This window comes from Fusarium falciforme, chromosome 1, assembly GCF_026873545.1.
Source record: "Fusarium falciforme chromosome 1, complete sequence".
NCBI classification, from domain to species: domain Eukaryota; kingdom Fungi; phylum Ascomycota; class Sordariomycetes; order Hypocreales; family Nectriaceae; genus Fusarium; species Fusarium falciforme.
The window spans coordinates 1,724,520-1,747,239 of record NC_070544.1 but is presented as its reverse complement, the minus strand read 5'-3'; the positions used below and the strand labels follow the sequence as shown (position 1 = coordinate 1,747,239).

The 22,720-nt window shown below is 51.9% G+C and overlaps 8 protein-coding genes and 1 pseudogene across 9 annotated transcripts, besides 1 other annotated feature; 2 read left to right on the top strand and 7 right to left on the bottom strand.

Annotated features, from left to right (window-relative positions):
* Positions 1–162: 162 nt before the first annotated feature.
* NCS54_00045600 (Hypothetical protein) lies at positions 163–787 on the bottom strand (the record flags this gene model as incomplete). Its single annotated transcript, XM_053146106.1, has 2 exons — positions 163–581; positions 637–787. The coding sequence occupies 2 exons, from the start codon at positions 785–787 to the stop codon at positions 163–165; spliced, it is 570 nt and encodes a 189-aa protein (XP_053002081.1).
* An 821-nt stretch (positions 788–1,608) lies between these two features.
* NCS54_00045500 (Hypothetical protein) lies at positions 1,609–3,842 on the bottom strand (the record flags this gene model as incomplete). The annotated part of the gene is made up of 2 exons (XM_053146105.1): positions 1,609–3,633; positions 3,681–3,842. 2 exons carry the CDS (start codon positions 3,840–3,842, stop codon positions 1,609–1,611), a joined length of 2,187 nt encoding a protein of 728 aa, XP_053002080.1.
* An 841-nt stretch (positions 3,843–4,683) lies between these two features.
* On the bottom strand, positions 4,684–6,961 carry NCS54_00045400 (annotated as a pseudogene). Its single transcript has 3 exons — positions 6,842–6,961; positions 4,879–6,784; positions 4,684–4,820 (listed from the first exon to the last, which is right to left on the bottom strand).
* Positions 4,684–6,961: a sequence feature.
* A 537-nt stretch (positions 6,962–7,498) lies between these two features.
* On the top strand, positions 7,499–8,583 carry NCS54_00045300 (Hypothetical protein; the record flags this gene model as incomplete). Its single annotated transcript, XM_053146104.1, has 2 exons — positions 7,499–7,796; positions 7,862–8,583. Exons 1-2 carry the CDS (start codon positions 7,547–7,549, stop codon positions 8,581–8,583), a joined length of 972 nt encoding a protein of 323 aa, XP_053002079.1. The 5' UTR covers positions 7,499–7,546.
* Positions 8,584–8,711: 128 nt separating this feature from the next.
* On the bottom strand, positions 8,712–9,994 carry NCS54_00045200 (PKS-ER domain-containing protein; the record flags this gene model as incomplete). Its single annotated transcript, XM_053146103.1, has 4 exons — positions 8,712–9,281; positions 9,338–9,453; positions 9,542–9,832; positions 9,889–9,994. 4 exons carry the CDS (start codon positions 9,992–9,994, stop codon positions 8,712–8,714), a joined length of 1,083 nt encoding a protein of 360 aa, XP_053002078.1.
* Positions 9,995–10,917: 923 nt separating this feature from the next.
* On the bottom strand, positions 10,918–11,706 carry NCS54_00045100 (Deoxyribose-phosphate aldolase; the record flags this gene model as incomplete). The annotated part of the gene is made up of 1 exon (XM_053146102.1): positions 10,918–11,706. The coding sequence occupies one exon, from the start codon at positions 11,704–11,706 to the stop codon at positions 10,918–10,920; it is 789 nt and encodes a 262-aa protein (XP_053002077.1).
* A 1,203-nt stretch (positions 11,707–12,909) lies between these two features.
* NCS54_00045000 (Nucleolar GTP-binding protein 2) lies at positions 12,910–17,073 on the bottom strand (the record flags this gene model as incomplete). The annotated part of the gene is made up of 4 exons (XM_053146101.1): positions 12,910–14,417; positions 14,857–15,829; positions 16,178–16,919; positions 16,976–17,073. 4 exons carry the CDS (start codon positions 17,071–17,073, stop codon positions 12,910–12,912), a joined length of 3,321 nt encoding a protein of 1,106 aa, XP_053002076.1.
* A 329-nt stretch (positions 17,074–17,402) lies between these two features.
* NCS54_00044900 (Hypothetical protein) lies at positions 17,403–18,311 on the top strand (the record flags this gene model as incomplete). Its single annotated transcript, XM_053146100.1, has 1 exon — positions 17,403–18,311. The coding sequence occupies one exon, from the start codon at positions 17,403–17,405 to the stop codon at positions 18,309–18,311; it is 909 nt and encodes a 302-aa protein (XP_053002075.1).
* A 346-nt stretch (positions 18,312–18,657) lies between these two features.
* Positions 18,658–22,057, bottom strand: NCS54_00044800 (Hypothetical protein; the record flags this gene model as incomplete). The annotated part of the gene is made up of 4 exons (XM_053146099.1): positions 18,658–21,332; positions 21,382–21,672; positions 21,731–21,843; positions 21,903–22,057. The coding sequence occupies 4 exons, from the start codon at positions 22,055–22,057 to the stop codon at positions 18,658–18,660; spliced, it is 3,234 nt and encodes a 1,077-aa protein (XP_053002074.1).
* Positions 22,058–22,720: the final 663 nt, after the last annotated feature.

Here is a 22,720-nt window from a genome sequence, read left to right as displayed (position 1 = left end):
CCAGGTTGGATGTCAACATTTTTCTTTGGGTATCTGAAACAATTTTTTGGGAGCGAGGAGAAAAGGTTTTTGTACAGTCGTGATACTCGTTGCGTCACTCCTTTGGCCATAATAGCAGGTAGAAGAATAACGACTTTATAACTCGCAGTTGAGTCTTGCCCTTTAGTTGGGACTCGTGACATGTGATATTATGCCCTGCGGACCGAGCCTCCCCAGAAGCCCTGGTTGTATCCTGAGCCTTAACTCAATGTCCTTGTCGGGAACACCGCGATCGCGCAGCTTCGTAGCATCCACCACAGTCCTCATGTCGAGGAACCGTCTACCCTCGACGCCGCGGCCGATCGCTGCGAAATCCTCTTCCGCTTCGTCTTGCAGTCTCTGTCGGGCTTCGAGGGCGGCGAGGGTCGGATTGCTTCGGCTCGGAGCGAACGACGGTCCTAGGGGAGCCTGAGGACCAAGCTGCGACGAGGCGGTAGATGAGGGAGAGTATGTCGGATTCGGCTGAGCAATGCCCATCTGCTGAAGACGGCGCGAGAAGTCGCCGGTCGGGAAATCAGGATCCATGGAATCCGCACGGAGAGCTAGCAAATGCGAGTTAGCGCAAGCGGTGAAACATGGTACGCATCAGTAGATTACCCTCATCCTTGGTGCCATCGCCCAATGTCTTTGACTTGGGCTTGGCCGCGGGCTTGGGGCGAGGAGGTCCTCGAGGGACCGCCGCTCCGGGAGTTCGAGCAGGGTATTTCCGCGGTGCGCTGCGGGCAACCTTGGACGAAGACGCGCCCATTGTGTTCTATGCGTAAAGATTAAAGATTAAGAACAAGAGAAGAAAAGGAAGCGTTAGTAGTACAGGCGCATGAGCGGGTTGGTGTCGAATTGAAGCTGTGGTTGCTAGCAAAAGTGGCGACGACCTGGGACATTTTTTGATGATGCTATCCATGTCGGCGCGCAATTCTTCCGGTGTCGCAACTTCAACCTACCATCATCGAGACCAGATCACAACGAAAAGCACATTTCAATCAAGTATTTCACTAAAATGAAAGAACCCGATTCCAATATACCATTCTAGCTCAATATGACCCTCACAAATACAAACAAATGCCTCGTTACGGACAAATGCCACAGTTCATCGAGGAAGGACTGCGAATCAAGTCACTAGTGGAGCAAGTGCTGCCATCAATTGACTTCGACTTAATCTACCTACTTTTATAACTATCTAAAACTGGAAACCAAACCGACTAACAAACAGAACATAATCGAACCTTACAGCAAGAGACAATACGCTGCTGGTGACGCTTGTGGCCTGAAAGCCCGCTCCGAAACGAGCCTTGCCTCATCCAAGAAACTCCATACCCCTCGTACCCCTTCCATCGTCCAAAACATCGTATACTCCTGGTATCCTTCCATCTTCCCAAACATACCTATACTCGGATACATCCCTATTCTAACATGACCTAGTCATACAATTTTAGCCTCATACACTAACCGATAAAGAGTACTAAAGACTCCTTTCCAACGCGCTTGCATCCCTCCAACGCTGATTATACTCTCTGTCCAATATTCTGTGGTATCTCGTCCACGATCGGATCCCTGAAACGGGTTGTCGAATTAGAACCACATCGGATCGCAGCCAGGTTTGAGTCCTGAGATTACTGCTGTCTCCTTTTTGAGTGTGGTTCTCCGATTCTTCAGCGCCTGCTTCAGCTTCTTGAACTCACTCTGATTCTTCAGCTCCCTGGACTCGCTCTGATCCTTCGGCTTCTTGGACTTGCTCTCCAGGTCCACAGGGTCGGTAAATTGCCACTTAGGAACAATCATATTTCCCTGAGAGTCCTCCATCGCTATAAAGGCGCCGTTGCTCGAGCAAACAATCTTGCCATTGAGATGCTCTGCGCCAACAGAGTGAATACGCTGCCCTAGGATGGTGTGGCACCAGAAGTACTCCCCGTCAGGTGTAACACCACGCTTAGCGAGCTTGACGAAGTCGCCAGAGGCGGCGTGCACGTCGCACAGATAATCTCCAATCTTGTAGAGACCCATCACATTGCTATTATGGAGGTGACGGGCCATGTCGGCCTCCCAGCTGGTGCATCCATTCTGCTTGAGTATGTCCTTAACTGGGGGTGGTGGGGGACAGGATTTCTGTGGTTGCGTCTTTGTTGGGCTCGGATTCTTCTTTTCGGACTTCTTGCGGCCGCGAGACGTGGTTGGAGACTGGGTGGTGGTTGATTTTCTGACGCCATTGACTCGGCTGCCATGTATCCTGCTGTGTACCTCAAGGCCATTGTGGCCAACTGGTCTCCCCAGAGGAGCAGCCCCGGTGATTCCAGCGGCGGGTTGAGAGGGATGTCTGGCTGGTGACTTTGGAGGAGCAGCCACTGTTGTGTTGGTAGATGGTTGATGGCTCCCATGAGAGGCTTGGCTGACTGATTCCCCCTGGGGAGCAGCCCCGTGGGTGCCAACGGAGGGCTGAGATGGCTGACTGACTGGTGACTTTTGAGGGGCAGTCACAGCAACGTTGGTAGAGGCTTGATGACTCCCAAGAGAGGCCTGGCTGGCTGACTCCCCCTGAGTGGCAGTCCCGGTGGCGCTAACAGAGCGTCGAGGGCTCTGGTTGTCGAGTATCTGCTGAAGAGCAGTGATTGCCCTGTTGGTAAAGGACTGATGACTCTCATGAGAACTCTGGCTACCGAGTGTTCCGCAATGAGCAGCCCCTGTGTTTTCAACAGTGGGCTTAGAGGTCTGACAGTCTGTTGACTTCTGAGGACCAGTCGCGGCAGTGTTGGTAGAAGGTTGGTGACTCCCGTGAGGAGTCTGATTACCAAGCGTTCCCCGAGGAGCAGTCCCAGTGACGTTGGTAGAGGACTGAAGGGCCTGAGGAGGAGCCTGGGAAGAGCCATTGTGAGCGGCCTGGTTAACTGACCTCCCTCGAGGCGTAGCCCTTGCGATGTTAACAGGGGACTGGGAGGGTTGATCGACTAGTGGCTCCTGAGGAGCGGCCGAGGGGATGTTGGTGGAGAGCTGATGACTCTGGCGAGGGGTCTGATCAACTAGTGTTTCCCAAGAAGCGGCCCCGGTATTATTGACAGAGGGCTGAAAGGCCTGAGGAATGGCCTGAGGAGCAGCCCCAGTGGTATTAACAAAGGGCTGACTGACAAGTGAATCCTGAGGAGCGGTCATAGTCATGTTGGCAGAGGGTTGATAACTCCCGTGAGGAGTCTGACCAACGAATGTTCCCCAAGGAGCAGCCCCGTTGGCATTAACAAAGGGTTGAGGGGTCTGGTTTCCTAGCATCTCCGGCGAAGGGCCCCCAGCAATGCTGCAATAAGCCTGGGGAAGCTGAGGAGGGACCTGATGAGAGGCCTGGCCAGCTGGCATCCCTTGAAAAGCAGCCCCAGCAACGTTCGGCGAGGGCTGGGAGTACCAGGCGTTGGGAAGCGGTTGATGGTAGCTGTTGAACCCTGCACCGACAGGCATATCGTTCGGCTCCTGATTCCCCGCTTGGAAGCAATAGTTCGAAGTAGGATGCATCCCGGGGGTCGACGCCTGAGGTGCAGGCTGGAGTGCCATCAGGTCGATATCTGGGAACCCATCTCTCGCCTGAAGGGGTTGAAAAGCCGACCCGGACCTCTGCTTTGAACCTGTTAGAATCTTGACCTTGGGATTAGGGAATGTGTTACCAATGGAACCGGCTGAGGATAATTCATGAAAATGTGCTGGGGATTCTGGATCTGGCGAGCAGCCGGACCTGTGAAAAATGAAGCCGGAGGCGGCCCATAGTTGAATTCATCAACCTGGTACTGGTCCGCTACCGGTGAACTCATTATTGATGAAAAATTCATTTTGTTATTGCTGTGATGAATGTTCGAGATAGTAAAGACGCAGCGGAAGAGAGGATAGCGAGTGTGTAGCAAAGAGAATAAACAAACGAACCCGAGATGGGTAAACAAAACAAGATTCAGTACCGGCTCTTGTTTTGCTTCCCACCAAGGTTTCGTCTTTTTGTGTTCGTTCGTTGCTATGTGTCGTCGGGGCAGGAAACTCTGAGCATGTCAGTTGCTAGGGGAGGAACGGAATCTTGACAGCTGGCGGGCAGTGCAGCGCTGGCCAGACTGCTGGCGGGCACTCGGCCTTTTATGACAGAAATTTCTCATATCCGTGAGCTCGAACTCTCCCTCATGTATGTTCGGAACCCGGATTATCTTGGTGGACATGGTCGGGTCGTTGTTGAGCCTTAGTTTCTAAACCGCCGGTGACTCTTCCAGTTGAGTTTGGGAGGCGGGAATGGCATCTCCCAAAGACCACAGCACCAGATGCCATCACTCGAATAAGATCGCACTCTGCCTCTGTTGAAGGCTCCTCTCTGTCGAGGCATGGTCGCCCCAGAATAAAACCACTGAGGAGAGCAGAACAACCTACCGAGGAAGCTGTGAACCTTTCAATTTCAAAGCAAACGATGGATCGCGGGTGCCTGGAAGGAGTCATCTTGTCCCAAATCACGTGTTTGTAAACCTTCTCGAGATGATTGATCTCCATTATGTAAAGAAAATCTTACGTACTTGCGAGACGCCTGGCCTTCAGAATGCAGACATGTCACGAGCCTGACGACTCATCCTTCCCTCAACAAACATCAACCGTGAGATTCACGTGCCTCATCAAATTGGCAAGAGCGCCTGTCAAGCCCTAACCCAAGAAATTCCAACCCCAGATCCAACCTTGCTCCTGACCGAGTGAAGTGCCTCCTAAGAAGGTGTCTTGTTGATTATCAAAGAACACAGGTTCTTCGTTCGGGTTGGCTATACTCAATGGGTTTGTGATGGCTGTGCAACCCGTCAGTGAATCAATATTTTCTTATTTCCCGAGTGAAATACCACGTACCTTGCTCATATTCCAAAACTGCTTCCGTCATGAATGTATTCTCGCAAAACTCGACGAGTTGGTCATCGAATGTCCCATCGATTGTTTCGCTGGGCAGATTGATGTGTGATAACTCGGAAAGATCTCCACCAGCGGCTGCTGATACTTCCACTGGTATCTGCGCTGGAGCTTGCTCAGAGGGCCTTTCTATGGAAATTCCCGTGGAGGCGTCACCTCGTTCATAATCTATAGGCCGTTTGCCTGTTGTTTGGCCCCCTGGACCAACCTCGAACATGGCGTCGACTTCCTTAGCCATGACCAAAGACATCAGTCTTGTTGTGATATCGAGCCCTTGGGCAGCAACAATAGATTTCTCTTTCAAAAAAGCTTGTATCTGCATAAGTCTTCGAATCCCCATCCTCGATTCGTAGGCTTTCAAGCTCAGTGGATCGAGTGATATTGATATGCACAAGGTCACACCAGCGGTGAGAAGATGCAGAGAGACAAATGCAATCGCATATGTTTCAGAAGCTTCGCGCAGGTACGTGGTTGATCCGACCTGGGATATTTGTAGCGCTGCGTCTCGGCAAGTATGCATTGCGAGCTCAAAGGGGTCTTGGCAGCCAGGAGTATCTTCTTGAGCTTCAGAGGGACGTCGGCGCATTTTGAAGGATAATAAAGGCCTGTGGATGAGAATTCTTGCATTTTCATATGCCAGCTTGAGTGAGAGTGCTTGGAGTCTGAAGAGGTGTTCTTCAAACTCCACCTCGGATTGAGTTGAACGGCCAGCCACTTGATCGCTAGTCAATGATTGGCCAGCCAACTCGTCATACTTGAGCTTCGGAGAGAGAGTATCGTTCCATCTAAGTAGTCTTGAATTTAGAGATGCCACCTTGTTGACGAGGCTCTTCAAACGGGCGGCTTGGCTCGGGCCTTGCCGCTCCCCGTTGCAACGAGTCCCGTAGAGGTCGTCCAGCGCAGACTTGACAATCGCTGACAGTTTCGACATGGCGCATTTGAAGAACAAAAGGTTCGGTCTCGTCGCATACTGTTCCTCTGACATGGAGCCCGAGTATTCGTCATAGGGGTTAAGCGGAGCGACGTCGCAATCGCGGTCGGATATGCTCGAAGGAAAGCCGTATAGCATCGAACAGAAAGTTTCAATCTCGTAGATGGCCCACCAGGCACGTTTTCGATCTTCAATCATCTTCCTAAGAGACTCATCATCGTATTTGTCGTTTGGGACCCTGCGATGGAGGTTAAGTGCTTGAGCTATGCGCAAACCGGAGCCGCACAGCGGCCATGCCATCTCGGGCTCTCCATGATAGAGGTAGTAACTTCCCAGCAGAATACACATTTGGACAACCTCCAAAGAGCCCAATGATATGATGTCGAGAAATCTGAGCTTGAGCCCTACCAAAATTTTGTCTTTGAGTGCTTCGGCGTCGATGCCGTGCGAGAGTAGGAGGTCCTTCTGTTCAGCATTGGTGTATTGCAAGCTGGTTGCAAAGACAGCCAAGAGAACAGCAATGTAACCAACACGGCCGTTGGTCTGGCTAGCCTCGTTAGAGGGACGTGGGCCAGGGCCATACAAATTTTGGAACTTGTTCCTAAAATCTCGTTGATGAAAGACCAGCATAAACCAATGGATTCGATCGAAGTAGTTTTCGACCAGTGTCGTTGCCACTTCCAAATCAGGTAGCAGCATCAACAGTTCTTGCTCTGTGGCGATTGATATGGGCGATCTTGGGACTTGGCGGCGTCGGGCATTTTGGAGGTGCTGAGAGAGCATTCGCTGTAACGGACTCGGTGCTCCCTGTGGTTGTCGCTGCCCTGACACTCTGGGTCTCGGGTGAGCCCATGTGCTTGCTAGGAAAGCAGATGTCTCAGCCTCTTCGGGTGAGGGCGCTTCATGATGATGGAATGCCTAAAATCAGTCTTAGCGACACCGTCAACATCCATCTTGATCATCTTCAAGTCGTACTTCTTCAACAAGTGTGATTGTGGAACTTGCATTCCAGGGAGCGTCTCCAGTAGAATCGTCGGGGGCTCTCGCTGGGCTCGAACTAATGACTTCAGGGCTGAGAGGTCCTTCTCCTTCAGGCTGAGATGCCGGCGCAGAGGACCCATCTCTCGTTCGACGGAGCCGACGCCGTTTGGCCGCTGGCTCTCCACGAGGGGCCGGGGTTTCCTTCTGTGGATGGTGGACTCTCCATCTTTCGACCGGGGGAGTGATGCATTCTACGTTGGACCGCACGCATAGGGTACAAGGCCGTTCAATGTCGCACTAGGCCCTTTCTCAGCTACAGTTGTTGGTGCAATAAGGAGAGAAGAGGAGGATGCTCACCTTTAGCTTCTGTTTGCGACACCTCTCACACGCGCTGGGGACTTTTCCTCTCATGCCTGGGATTAACTTCGTATTTCTTCTGATAACAAGCAAATGAAACGGAATGATAAGACAATGCAGGTCATTCAGGAAGCCAGATGAAGAATGCCACCGGGTCGGGAAGAAGTCAAGTTAAGGTTGTTCCACCGGAACCAATTTCCATTTTTGGAGCCTGCGGCCACACCCGATTCCGTTTTCGGCTGCTCCGCTTCGTAAATGTCTGTTTGCTTCACCACCTTGTTTGTATCTGAACTTTCACAGCATCAGGCTCTATTGTCCGACTCCCGTTCATACAGAATAACGATGGCTTCTTTCAAAGATGCGGTGCTAGCTGCCGAAGCTGCCAATACCATCTCGGCGTTTATTGCCCAAGAACAAGTTCGGACCTTCTCGGATCTCAAGCATGCCCTCTATCAGCCATCCACGACTACGCACAATCAGGATGCTACAGGAACTTCGCATTCTGCAAGCGTCATAGTTCTGTGCGCATCCGCAGTTCTGTCCACCGCGGAGACTGTCATGTCCGTGGTGACGGAGCTAACCAAAACGACTGGTCTGTAGACTTGCTCACGATCCTACAACTACAATAGTGCTGAATTAATCTAATCTTAAAAACAGGCGCATATTCATCAAGTCAAGAATCTTTCGTTTTTGTTCTCTGTGGAGGAATTGGCCATTCAACTCAGTTGATGCACAACGCTGTTCTTCGTCACCCACAGTACAACACTCTTGCCGAACAAGTACAGGGACAGCCCGAAGGCCGCATCTTGCAAGCGATATGGGAGAGATTCTTCGATCTGCAAGCCAACAGCAACAACCCGGGGTCCGGGGATACACAGCGGCAAGGCCTGACCGTTCTTGTGGAGGACGCTTCAACGAACTGTGCACTCAATGCCCAGAAGACGAGAGAGCTTTTAGATGCTCACGGAATCAAGTCACCAAGATCGATAGTAGTTGCTCAGGATCCCACTATGTGCAGGCGTACAGTGGCCGCATTCGAACAGGTGTACGCCGACACGATCGAAGGGCCTCCAATTTTCAGCAGTTGGCCAACATTCATACCGAAAGTGATGGCCAAAGAAGCTTCAGTAGGAGACACCAACAGCCTCTTGTCGTATTTGGATTTTTCCGACTTGGGTATAGGGGACAGTTGGAAAAAGGGCCTCTGGAGTATGGATCGGTTCATGTCTCTGCTTGTCGGCGAAATCCCACGAATGCGTGACGACGAGAATGGATACGGACCAAATGGGAAGGGTTCCATCGTTCATGTGGACATACCTCAAGATGTTGAGGATGCTTGGAAGACACTCTGTGAACTACTCGGGTACAGTGGACGATGAGAAGGGGTCAACACAATGCAGGCAGCTTCTCTTTTGAACCCGTTGATCAATTTTGTTTGAACGAGCGACATTGTAACTTAAACATCGTATATATAGACCCATGTACGAGATCCTTTATGTGCGGCTGATTAGGCGTTGAAGTCAATCACACACCGGCCCGCAACCTTGCCTTGTCTCAATAAGTCAACAGCCTCCGGTAAGTTATCAATGCCAAATAGCTCGTATACTGGTTTCAACAAACCCCGTGCAGCAAACTCCAGCGCATCTTCAGTGTCCTTCATGGACCCAGTAAGTGTTCCAATGACCTTGAGGTTGCGGAGCATCAGAAACATGGGATCATCACCAGCAAAGGCAGTCCCAGAAGGGGGCATTCCAACACACATGATCCTCCCGCCGATGCAGGCCATCTTGGTAGCCATGGCATACGACGTTGGCGACGATGCCGTGACAAACACCCCATCAACCCCTTTGCCAGGGGTGATGCGCTTGATCTCTTCCGGGACGTCCTTCGTATCAGAAAAATCAACAAACTCTTCACAGCCAAGATCCATGCACATTTTGCGTTTCTTTTCGCCAGCGTCGACACCGATTACCCGAAGGCCCATTGCCTTGGCGAGTTGTACGCCCATATGGCCTACACCTCCGCCAGCCCCAAGGAATGCGGCCCAATGTCCAGGCCTAAGTTGAGACTCAACAAGCTGGACAACTTAGCTTGGGTCAAACGGTAATTCATCGAGGGTTACTGGCAACATACAGACCGATACATGGTTGATCCGCTGCACATGATAGGGCCAGCCGAGAAGTCGTCTACCCCGTCCGGGATTCTAGAAGCATATCTAGCTGGGCTCAAGATATACTGCTGGTAAGTTCCTGCATAGGACAGTAGGTATGAATATTAGCTCAGAACTAACACTGCTACTGAATAGCGGAAACTTGTTTCTCATAACCGAGAACTTACCTGGAACCTTGAGGCCAGTAGGGACAGCCTGAGCACAGTGGCATTCGAGCCCCGACCAGCAGAGCTGGCAAGACATACACGTATTCCAAGTTGGCTTCACCCCAGCACGATCACCGAGCTTCCAGTTCTTAACAAGTACGCCCACCTTGACAACGACACCCGCGCCCTCGTGCCCTGGGGACCGAACTCCGTAGTCTCTCATTCTTGGCAGTGGCAAATCCTCCAGCATGTAGTGTATATCGCTGTAACATATACCAGTAGCATTGAGTCGGATCAGGATCTCGTCCGGGCCTGTGTTCAGTTTGTATTGCGCTAGTGTTCATCTGAAGTGCCATTGGACGACTTACCAGGCTCGGGGATAGGCACGTCTTGGATTTCTACTTTGAAGTCGGGTCCATGCTTTATCACGACCCCTGCTTTGCAAGTAAGTGGAAGGGGGCCAGCTTGGCCCATGTCGTTAGGGATCATGGGGTGGAACAGCAATAGTGTGGGGAGGGTATGAGTTTGTGTTCATTTCGCATCTTGATACTTCCATGTCCTTTTATACCTTGATGACACTCGATCCATAGCCAATGATTCTCAACGACCGATAGTTTTCATGCATGAGGCGGGGTATCTCACTGAAGGGTGATGTCTCCATCCGGTGGAAGGGCCTCCGCCGGTAACTTTCGCCCAACTAGTCGATTCAGGGGACTTTGCTCCTCTAGCTTTCGAATCAGTGAATAACAACATTAAACATTTCCTCTACAACAAGTATTCTACGTTATGATTGGTATTTTTAGGAGGCTGTATAGCTGTTTCAACGGTACGCTGCACCTTAAGCGGGTGTAACAGATGTTGGTAGCTCTCTATGTAAAACACGGGGAGTCTACATAACTCAAAGAGGGGTCGCACGATCAGTTCTGCAATAAATTTAGCTTAAGCTCTCTGCATAGTAACCATAGCAGACTTTGCTACCTCAATGCCTGTTGGAAGCCGCAGGGGCTATTTGTGGCAATCATGACACTTGATGCCACATCAAACTACCGCGGGCCGATCCGTAACCTACATCGGCCTTTTATCGAAGCATCATTGTGAGGTCAAACAACTACAAAGCGCCTTTTTTTTATTTGACATCAAATTTGTGTTCTTTGCCTTCCCTTCGTTTGTGTCTGACTTTTCCCGTGCTTGCCTATGTCCTGTGATCACCACAAGGCAAAAATGAGAAGGGTTTATCAAGGCAGAGAGTTGTGAAAGGACAATTCTATTGGTTCCCATAATCAGGAAACGAAGACAGAAAACAAAGGTGGGACCCAATAAGTCTTATTCCAAGATATTTCTATTCCTCCTAATGCACACAACTGCCATAGCTTTTCCTCCATCTTTCCTTTATCCACCTAATATCCACCAGCAGAGCCACTTTCAATCGGCTTGAACTTGACAGTCGTAGGCTCATCCGTAATTCCTCTCTTCACAGCCTCATCCATAATGGCAACGGTAGCCGTGGCGCCAATCCGTGTCACACCAAGCGACATGACGTGCAGCAAATCATCCAACGTTCTCACTCCTCCAGCAGCCTTAACCTGAACTTCAGGCTTCGACTTTTCTCGCATAAGCTTCAGGTGAGGCACCGTGGCGCCCTTGTACGAATACAGGCCGTTTGGCTGCTTCACAAAGCCGTAGCCCGTCGAGGTCTTGACGAATCCAACACCAATGTCAGAGCAGATTTCGCAAAGTCGGATGATGTGCTTCTCTTCGAGGTAGTCGTTTTCGAAAATGACCTTGAGGATGGCGCCGTGCTTGACGACGGCGTCATTGATCTGCCGAATCTCGTCGGCCACATATCCCCAGTCACCTCCAAGAGCCTTGCCAATATTGATGACCATGTCAATCTCCTTCCCGCCAGCAGCCGCGGCAACATCAGCCTCAAAGACTTTGACCTCGGTGGTGCTGTTTCCGTGTGGAAAGCCGATGACAGGGCAGACGAGGACTTCAGAGCCTTCGAGCTCCTTCTTTGCAAGAGGAATGAGGTATGGCTTCACGCAAGCGGTGGCCACGTTGTACTTCTTGGCGATGACAAGACCGCTGAGGATGTCGGCGTCGGTCATGGTGGGGTGCAGGAGAGAGTGGTCAATCATCTTGGCCAGCTGGCGCAAGGTGACTGTGATCTCGTTTGTGGCGGCCATGTTTGCTGGGGAATATGATCAAGAATTGATGTTGTTTCAAGTATATGGGACTGGTGAATTTGATAGATGCTTAATAGAAACGCCATGATGCTTTATATAGACAATCATATTTCACAAATACCCCAACTTTCCTTGGTCGAAGCTGCATTAGACGTACATGACGGTGCATCAACACCCCGCGGTGTAAGTGCGTGGTGCCCCCGGTGGGACCATTCCGGTGGAAAAGAGGATGCACCTGTTCTCCGGCGGAACCAAAACACGTGCGTTCTCCGGCTTGTGGCACGGCGTCCCAGTCTAGGAAGGAAATAGACACATGGTGGGAAATTATTGTTTATTCCGACACGAATTGAACCGAATTACAAGGTCGAAGATATGCTGGAGGGATATGACAATGCACCGGGTTGCGTGTATAGGTCCTAACATGGAGTCGCCACTTCAACAAAAGCTGCCCTTATAGCTCAGTGGTAGAGCGTTGCACTTGTAATGCAAAGGTCCATAGTTCAATCCTGTGTGGGGGCATCGGTTTAATTTTTTGCCCTGCAGGGCATTGCTGCTCGCGTAGCTCATGGTGCGCCATAGAAGCTCGCCCTCCAACAACAGCCCTTATAGCTCAGTGGTAGAGCGTTGCACTTGTAATGCAAAGGTCCATAGTTCAATCCTGTGTGGGGGCAGCTGTTTATTCTTTTGCCCTCCGGGGCAATTTCTCTCATGCCTTACTCCAGGGTGGGAGGCGGTATCTTCCATTTTTGCTGTTTCCGCATGTGGTGGTGATGTTGGATGGTATTGGTGCTCACATTCTGTTATCATGACTGTTATCACATATCCAAGATTGATGAGTTCAGACCAGATTGTTGCCTCATTACACAGGCGTAACACAAACGGGAAAATATACTAGTTAGAACTTTGTGGGCATCTCAATTGGGTGAAGAAATCGATTCGATGTGGCTGGAGTGCATGCGGCATAGCAAGTATCAAGACGCAGGCTAGGCAGACACACAAAGAAGCTTCGAACATCTGCAACTACAGTCATTTTAACATACTAGGGTTTCAAGAAGACAGTGGACGTTCACGATCTAGGCAGCTCAGTACACTCTTCTCAGCCAAGGTTGTCTACGACTGGTCACCCTCGTGAAGCGCACATATGTAGCCACAAACAGGTCGCCAGATCCCACCATCTTCTTCTCATGTCAATTGACTTCTCATTTACAAAACTTCCAGATCAGGTGGCTCTTCGCCATAGTCCCTACAATTCGCATTGTGACAATGCCACCCCATCGTCGTATCTATCCAATACCGCCGCCACTGTGCTTGACTCCAAGCAGCCACCTCTTCAGGAACCGACTTGCCAAAATTCGCCCGGCTGTAGACCCAGTGGGTAGCCATCTTGAAGGCCCTTTCTTTCCTCTCCTCTAGGTCCTCGGGCTCATCCAACCTCTTTGCCAAGCCCCCAGCTCTAGCTTCTTGCAGCACCCGATCCATCTCGTCCCGTTCAAGGTAGGGCCTCTTCTTATCCCTAGAGATGGCATCAGGTAAGGACGCTCCCCCTTTGATAAGCTCAATGGTGACCCAGTATGCAGCCTGACTGTAACGGCTCTTCCTTCGGAAACAAGCTTGAAGTGGTGTCTCGTCATCGGCATTCCTTGCGTTGATATCGGCTCCTCGCTCTACGAGTAGTCGAATTACCGGTCCCGGGTCAAGGTTTGCAGGGTATTCTCGCCACATAGCAACATGGTGAAGCGGTGTGTTGTCCATCGCATCAGGGACATTCGGATCGACACCAACCTCCTCCAGGAGCCACTCAACAACCTCAGTGTTCCAGTCCGCACACGCTTGATGCAATGCGTGAAGCCCAACCCCGGTATGCGTGATAAGAGATGAGCCAGCCTGAATAAGGCGTTTTGCAGTTGTAGCCCGGGCCGCTGTCTTGGCTTGTTGCGACTCGCTGCGAGACTCCAGAAGCGCAAAGTACAAGGCATTTGTGTTGTATTCGAGATAAAGACTACAGCTGGCGTATGCTTTCCCGGTAGATCGACATTTAATCTGAATCATAGCGCGAATGAATGACTTGCAGGTAAAGTCAATTGGCGATGAAGCGTTGATCCCGACACAAGTCTGCCCAGAGTGCCCAACATCAGCGCCCCAGTCAAGAAGCAGATCGACAACCTGTTCATGTCCTAGAAGGGCTGCCCAGTGAAGCGCTGTCAGCGTGATAGGTTCGTGTTCCCATCTCTGCTCTTCCGGGTCTGGTGGCTGGTATCGTCTTGGTCGTGGTTGTGCCTTTTCACAGATAGGTTCCGTCGTATCAATGACGTTCACATCAGCTCCGGCGTCTAAAGACTTGGCGACGGCAGACAGGATGTTTCTCTTTGCAGAGATGAGAAGAGCAGAGGCTCCGTTGTACCTGGCATCCAGCCCGAAAAGATAGGGCGTGATGGTATCGTGCAGTTGACGGGAAGTCCGTGCCAAGCGTGACATGTCTCCCCAAACATCAGAGACATGCGGCGTGATGGTCCATGGCCTGGTGCGATACTCGTCTTCGTACTCGCTATCCCAAGGACGACAGTCCTGTACGAAAGGCAAAAAGAGGTAGTCGACAATGTCACGGAGAATCTCTATGGGCATCTCGTCTAGAGTGGCCTCCGATCTCGTGATCGCAGGCTCCCTGCTCGGCTGTGTAAGTGTCGCCCCGTCGTCCTGCAATTGGGGTTCGTCTGGGGTCGCCATGTTGATTTCGGTCAAGATAGTCGTCCGAGGAGAAACAAATCTTCTCATATGTGGAAAACAAGACTATTCTTCTCGGACATCTCACATCAACTGATGCCTGAAGTGAGTTGTTCACGGTGGCAGGCAAGAAGGCTGGACCAACAGGCGGGGCGTTGGCCGCAAGGATGGTAGCTCAACTGATTGGCGGAATCAAGAAACTGAACCGAGGAGAAAGCATATGAGAGACCTGTAAATCGTGAGAGAATCGGGAAACTACTTCGCATGGTGGACCGAGACAAGTGGGTGGAAGCATTAACGTGGGTATCATTAAGGTGTCGAGAAAGGCGCGAGCAACTCTCTCGGATGAAGGTAGAGAGATTGACCGACTCCAGGCCGATCATGTCCTTTGACGTTTGTTAGGTCGACCGCCTTTTCCCTTCTTTTTACTTTTCACTGTTGGCGCAGAGGCCTTTTCCTCTTCCTCTTCTTCCTCCACCTCCTCTTCTTCTTCCGAGCCGCCCACCGATATCACATCGTCTGAGGCGCTCTCTCCTTCGCTCTCCTCGTCCAAAGTGGCTCCGGAAGACGGCTTCCTTGACCGCGCGTCTTCGGTGTCACTTCCAAATCCTTCAAACTCCGAATCAGAATCATCTGATCCTTGCTCCTCAGCCTTCTCGAGGGCAGCATCAAGCTCCTGTTGCAGCTGTGCCTCAGCAGAGGCATCCTCATCCTCAGCCGAGTCTTCCTGCTTTCGCTTCCGAGGCATCTCGCCCAGTCTGCCCTCTCGGCCTCCAACCTTGTCCTCGGTTTCACCTTCGGCCTTTGGCGCAGGAGTAAACCAGGGAATCTTGCCTCGCATGAAGTCGTTCAGAACCATCTTGGCAACTCCATCCAGATCAGGTTCGCCTCCACGGAGGAGTCGACCTGCCTTGCGGGCCAGAAGCTCCAGGAACTCGGTCGAGTTTGTCCAGCCCTTCAGCTCATATGTCTTCTCCATATGGCGCTGCTTGACTCTGTTCAAGAGAGGCTGGATGTACTGCTCAGGATGTTCCACCTTCTCGACACGCACCACACCTCGAAGTACCAGGTCGGTAGGAGAGTCGGTGCTGGAAGGAGGAACAATACCGGGACAGTCGATCAGGTAGATGCGCTTCATCAAGCTGACATATTGCCAGACCTTGGTCTCTCCGGGAATAGGTGCAACGTTGCAAACCTTCTTCTTGAGGAGAGTGTTGATGATGGAGGACTTTCCAGTGTTGGGGCCACCAATCAAACCAACAGAAATCTGTTTTCGGTCCGAGTGCAGGGAGGAGAATTGTCGGAGGAGTTGGATGAGCGAGCCCTTACCAAACGAGTTGGTGATGCTCGCGTGGAAAGCCAAGGTAGGGTACTCCTTGGATAGACTGCGAACCCAGCCGGCCTGGTTCGAATTAGCATTCGTACCCAACATGTATAGCAATACAGAATCAAGATGAAGAAATGTTTGTGTCATCACTAAGAAACCTGAAATCGATGCCCCAGAAATTGGATATGGCATAGGCAGGCTTCAACTCAATCGGACACGGGACCTTTCTCACGATGGTAACCAAAACGGCACACATCAGCCGAACAGCAAAACGTTGTCGACAGTCGAGAATGGTGTATATTCTCCCAATGTTTTAACAGACACGTTCCATGGGAAATAAAGGAATGAATCCTGACAAAGAACATTGGGGTGCGAGGAGGAAGGGAGATAAGAGAGAAAAGAAAAGAGAGTAGCGAAACTTACCGCAACGCTGGTAGGAACCAGGTCGCACTTGTTCAGGACGAAGATCAAGTGCTTGTGAGGAGCCTCTTCCTTGAGATACTTCTCAATGCTGCGACACCGTGTTCCCACAGGATCTCGAGCGTCGAGAACATGGATGACCACATCGGAAGAGTCGATGACCTTGTACAGTTCGTTCCAGATTCGCTTGCTCTGACCCTTGTCAAACACAGGCTCGATCGCCATCGTGAGTGGCTTGTCATCGAGGCCAACGTTCTCCGCGTCTCCAGAGGCACCGCTAAGTAGCCTCTGCTGTTCGAGTCGCTCCTGGTAGGTGTCCATACTCTTCTCAGTGTCGTCCGCCAGGTCATCCAAGTTGCTGACACTAAGCTTGACTCGCTTCCTCTGCGCCTTAGGTCCAAAGACTTCTGCGAACGGTGATGTCTCGACAGTCATCTTGGCCTTGTGCTGCTTGATGCCGTTGGTGGTGTCCTTGCCATCGCGGATCAGGCTCATGGGCAGCTTATTGGACTTGAGCAGGACCTGGTACGGGTCGTTGGCCTTCTCCTCCATGGCCTCTCGGAACGCCTTGAGGGTATCCTGGGAGACGACTCGGGTGTTGGTAAACCACTTGCGGTTCGGCTCGATTCGGGCGTTGGGGATGTCGCGCGACTGGAACGACGCAGCCTTGACAATCTTTCCCTCGGCATTCCTCTGCGCCTTTCCCTCCTTGTACATGTTCAGGTGCTTGACCTTCTTCGCATCGCTGCGGCACCTGGGTCAGCAAGAATGGACAGCAAGCGTTGGCGACAGCGTTCTTACCGATAGAAGTTCTCGCCCTTGACCCTGACATTTCCGAGGCCATCGCCAGTCTTTCCCTGGCGCTCGCGCCGAGTGGCCTCCTTCTTTCCAGTACCCATGATGAAGAAAAATGGTCGAGGTACTGGCGACGAGGAAGGCAAAGGAAAAAGTTGGGCGGTCCAGAAATTTATCTCCAGAACTTTTTTTCTTGAGCAGCAGAAAAGGCCCCACTACCTCCCTCAGCGGTGGTTGGCAGCGGGGCCGCTAAAAATGCCTGCGGACAGGGGGGTCGTCCGCCGGATCAAGATAATCCGGTAAATTTGATCCGACTTCGATTTTCTGTCTGGCGCAGATTCGTGCAGAATTGGCTCTGACGACGGTTCAAGACGCCAATTGCGATCCCAAAAGTCGCCATTCTGCGCTGAAATTGGCGTGGGCTTCTCCAGTCATGTCGTTCCACCTCACGGCCTCCTGCCCGAGGGCGGCTACTCGCCAGCTCTTCGTGGCTTCGCGGGGCTTTTCGACAGCCGCCGCTCTCCAAAATCAAGTCCCTCCCGAGTCTCCCTCCTACATTCGCCTTCCTACACCCCCCCAATCCGATGAGAAGAAGCCCGCCCGCGTTCGAGGACACCTTCCGGTTCCCCGCGAGGTTTTCCCCCGCATGGAAGGCGACCGCAAGGTTCAAGCCGACTACATCAAGCAGACCGTTCCTAAGCCCGCCAACCCGCAACCGCCCAAGAACGAGACCCAAGAATGGAAGCAAAAGATGGCCAGTACCCGCCGAGAAAACTTGGAGCTGGGTTTGAAGGAGCTCTGGGCCCGAAGGAATCGTCGTGACGCCATCCGGAACGCGCGTGTGAGCCAGAAATTCAGGGAACACAACGTTGCCGCCAAGGCAGCGGAGCGAGAGGACGACCGCCTCACTCGCAGCACCGTGCTGGAATCTGTGCTGGACACCAAGACCTACCCAGACCCCAACCGCTTCGAGCGTGCCGAGCAAGGGCGCCGCAAGGTTTGGGCCATTGAGGCTGCTAAGCGCGGGGCTCGCCGCGATGCACTGATGGAGCTCTACATCAATGCCTCCAACTTCATCGTCACTGAGGCCGAGCTCAAGGCGGAAATTGAGCGCGTATTCGACGCAGACTTCTTCAAGAAGCAGGGCACTGCCTATGGCCGATACGGCAGCTCAGAGAACGTCTGGGACATACATGGCAAGCCCACGTCTATCGCCAACATGTTGGAGACCACGACGGGAGCTTCCACCAAGATTATGGACGTTTATGAATCCGAGTACGACCGCTCCGTTAAGCGACAGAAGAGGATCGCTGAGGAGTTCACTGGTGGCAAGATGGAGTAAAGCCAATCAATGCAAATTGGCCTGTAAAACATTTGTACCCATGTATTCCAAATTTCACATATTAAAGCGGCCATGACTCTCCTCTGCTGGTCCCATTTGCTCGGAGCACCATATTCTTGAAAAGAAATCCTGCAATTGGTTCTACATCTGATGCTTACTAGCATCGAGAACTCGATTCAACTATGCTAATACCAAAACAGCGGTGCCTCTGTCCATATCCAAACGCCGAGTATGAGTTACGAAAGCACACGTCCATATATACAGCAGCCTATCCAACAGTGTGCTACTCCCGTCTTGTGTGTTCTAATCCGTCGTTCAGAGCACTTCCAAGTGCTTCTATGTTCGTCTATCGCCTTTCGATGAGCAGAACGTGCATGGCAACGTAGGAAAGCACGATAAAAACGGCAGCAAAGATGCCCAGGTTCCTGATATCCGGCCAGAGCGCGTCGTTGTTGAAACCGAAAGAGCTCAGAATAGCCGCACCAGGAACGGTGATGTCGAGGCCATACTTGCTGTCGACCAGTGTAAGCTGGAGCACCTCGTTGACGATGAGTGACTCAAAGCCATAGTGGAAGATGGAGAGCGTCTGGAGCCAGAGCGCACCCTTGGGTGTCGCATCGTGATTGAGGAGGAATCCAGCGAAGAGGAGACTGAACAGCATAACCAAGCTGCCGATGAGGTTTGCCACACCTCCATCCTTGCACACGATACCAATAAAGAGGCACACAGCAGCAGCAGCCATGTTGAACAGCACCAAAACAAGAATAAAGTTCATGAAGTGGGTGTAGTCAGCCACCAACCCAGTCATGGGGTAGATGATTGAGCCCATCAGAATGGGGGGAATGATCCTCAGGGGAAGAATGTCAAAGAGGACCTTGGCGGCAAAGTATGTAGCAGGAGAATAGTAGCCATTGGCCCGTTCACGGACAAACAGAAGACGCTCAGTGGCGAAGACGTTGAGACTCGTGAGGGTGCTGAAACCGAAGAGGGCAAGGAGGAAGAAGAACAGACCGAGTCGGTTCTGGAAGCCGGGGATATCATCGGTGAGTCCATAGAAGAGGTAGCCCGAAAAGACGGCCAGGATAATGGCAATGGCGTAGTGTGTAAGCATCAGCATCGGGTTTCGGTACAGGTTCTTCCAGGTTCTCTGAGAGAGGATGATGAACTGTCGCAAATAGCCAACCCGGGCATATCCCTTGCCAACTGCACTGACATTGATATTAGGTCCCTCAGCGGTGTAACCATTCGAGTTCGGGCCGTTGGCGTGTTCCGCGGTGTCAATCGCCTGCTTAATCTCCTCGTGGGTTAAACGTGCAATCTCGGACTGGGCAAAGGATCGAGTCATGATATCCAGGTCAGTTCCAGTGGCTGCTGCCGGGGGAAGGTCGTGAGGATCCTCGAGAAGAGTTGTGGTGGCAGAGTCGATGGGGTTCTGCTGGAGACGATAGGCGCCAGTTTCCTCAACGCCGGCGTCAGAAGACGCTGCCGTATCAACTGTCTTTCTACGTGTAAACAGCTCTCGCTCCTGGCGAACCTTGACCGAGTCTCTGCGGGAGTTCTTAGGCCGACTCGAGCTTGCGTCGTCATCACCGGTACTGGTGCCAGACACACTAGCAATCGACTTGATTGCACGGGTACTGCTGGGTCCAACGCTACTGTTATCGAGACCAACTGTGCCGTCATCAATAGACTGGGTGCTTCCGGCGTGCATAGTGAGGTCCACAAGATAGTCCGCAATGTTGAATCCAGGAGGGCATTCATAGCCAATCTCGTCAAAGTAGTTTTGGCACTGGTTGAATGGTCCCGAGTACACGGTTCGTCCTTGAGCCAACAGAATCAGTCTGTCGAAAAGAGCCACAATGTTGGATCGGGGTTGATGGATGGTAAAGATGACGGTTCGCTTGTAGTTCTTGGCCAGGGTAACGAGGCACTCGATGACGTTGTAGGCGTTGTAGGCATCAAGACCGCTAGTGGGTTCGTCGAGGAACAAGATCGAAGGACTGGTGACCAGCTCGCAAGCGATTCCGACGCGTCTCTTCTCGCCACCCGAGATACCACGTCCTTTGCCTTCTTCGGAACCAATGAGAGAATCGCGAATGTGGTGGATACCAAGCTCCTTCTCAACCTCCAACACACGCTGCTCCTTTGCAGCACGGCCCATGTCACGGGGGAGTCGAAGCAGGGCGCTGTTGAGGATTGTCTCGTGAACAGTGAGAGTGGGAAGCATTGTGTCCTCCTGGTCGACGAATCCGACAACATTCTTGAAGTCGTGATCAGTAACCTTTTCTCCATTGACATAGAAGTCTCCGTGAACTTGTCCGCGCTTGTTCTTTCGTGCCAGAATATCGAGGAATGTGGTCTTGCCAGCTCCCGAGGCACCCATAATAGCAGTAACTTCTCCTGGCTTGCAGATGCCTTGGATGCCAGTGAGAATTTGCTTGCCGTTGAGAGAGTAGGCGACGTTTTCGAAGTAAAGTGACGCAGGCTTGTGGTCGGCCATCAACTTGGTGCTCTCATCGTCAGAATCCTCCAGACGAATGGCACCATAGTTCAACCTGCGCCTCGACAGGTACCAGGTGAGGATGATAACTGCGACGAGGAACAGTGAGCAGCCAGCAATCACACCAGCGATGAGAGGTGTGTTGATCTTCTTCACTGGACGCTTGTATCCTGGTACCTCTGTCTTGTAGAGACATTCACCAGCATGACAGCCGAGGAAAATACTAGAATCGCCGATAAGTGCAAGAATCAAGGCATCCATCTCGGGTTCCTTGAAGGCACAGTCGTGAATACCACCATTCTTCTGAGTGCACTCGAAACGTCCGGGACCTTTGATGGATTGGTCGAGAAAATCGGTGAGATCAATGGATCCATCCTTGCCGCAGAGCATTCGATCGGGAACACAACTGCACTTGATCTTGTTGCACTTGTACGACGTGGTGTTTTTGGCCTCTTGCCAGTCGGCGCTTGAGTCGCACTCCTCGAGGTGGCAATAGAAGGATTCGACAGCGTCAACCCAGACTAGATGACAGAGTTAGTAGAAAAAGATAAGGGTGGCGGTGTAGCCTACATTGGAAGTCACAGGTCTTGTCGTCCTGCTTGCAGGTGAAGGTCACCTCAGGACGCTGCTTGCCAAGCAGCGAGGTGATCTTCTCGTTGGTGACATCGCAAATCTGGTAGTTGTGGTTGACGACTTCACCGTTCTGGTAGCAGACACCACCCTCGCCATTCTCCATCAATGCGTCACAGGCCTTGTTGTCGGTACAGACGTTGCAGTTGATTCCGGTCCAGCCTTCGTCGCATTTGCAAGATCCGCCAGAGCGCATGGGTCGGTCTTTTCCTCGAGCAAGAGAGCCGCAAACTATACAGGAGTTAGCGATATTTCTCAGATGGGGACAAGAGCAGAAGAGGGGTCGTACGGGGCTGGAGACAGTCGTCGCCGCCAAATCCCTCTGGGCAGTCGCATTTTCCATTGAATTCGTTACAGCCAGCATATTGCGCGCACGTATGGGCCGGAAGGAGACAGTTGAAGCTGTACGATGTCACTGTTAGCTATGTGACGCTGCGGAGATGGAAAGCGTCGCGACGTACCAAGGAGGACATCCATCTGGACGATCTCCCATGAGGGCCATCTGGGCGCGCAGTAGATCCGTTTGCGAATAACTCGTGTTATAGGATCCCATCACAAGGCCGGGCAGAATTGCCACGGCCCCAAGGAGGAGACTCCTCAGTCCAGAGGGAGCCATGACTGCAGCGACGCCGGTACGATGCAGTTCAATGATGGAGCGATAACGATGCGAGATGTTGAGGTGACGACGATCAAGACGATGGGCACCCGCGACCGGGATAAGCTATTTGGCCGATAGTGGCCCCCGCGTCATGTTAGGCACCCGACCGAGGCAGGTACGGCAAACGTGCTTGCACCAATGACCAACCAGCCAACCAACCTCCGGAGAGGGACCTTCCGCCGAAGCGCTGGGACATGACTGGTTCACACAGCCACACATTTATGGGCCTCATGACTCGAATGGAGCTATCCACCTTCACCAACCCCAGCTACTCAGCCAGGAAGACGAACCATGAGGACAGATTTGGCAGTTAACATCTGACCTTTGAAAGGCGGGGGTGGCCAATGGGGTTTGAAGCTTTTAGCCGTGATGGATATAAACCCGCAATCAGGAATGGGAGTCGGGGTGATAGATATGAGTCTGTTTTCGTTCAGCAATGTCGCTTGAACGCGACGAAACGTCAAGATGTTTCATGCCTGAGACGCCTGGAAGCAGAACTCGTGACGTCATGGAGCTCCAACACAATCGATGATTCGGAGCAAGCGAATGAACAACCGTTTGCATTCTCATGACGCCAGTTTTGCCAACCCATGACATGTCATAGATAACCGCAACTGTAGC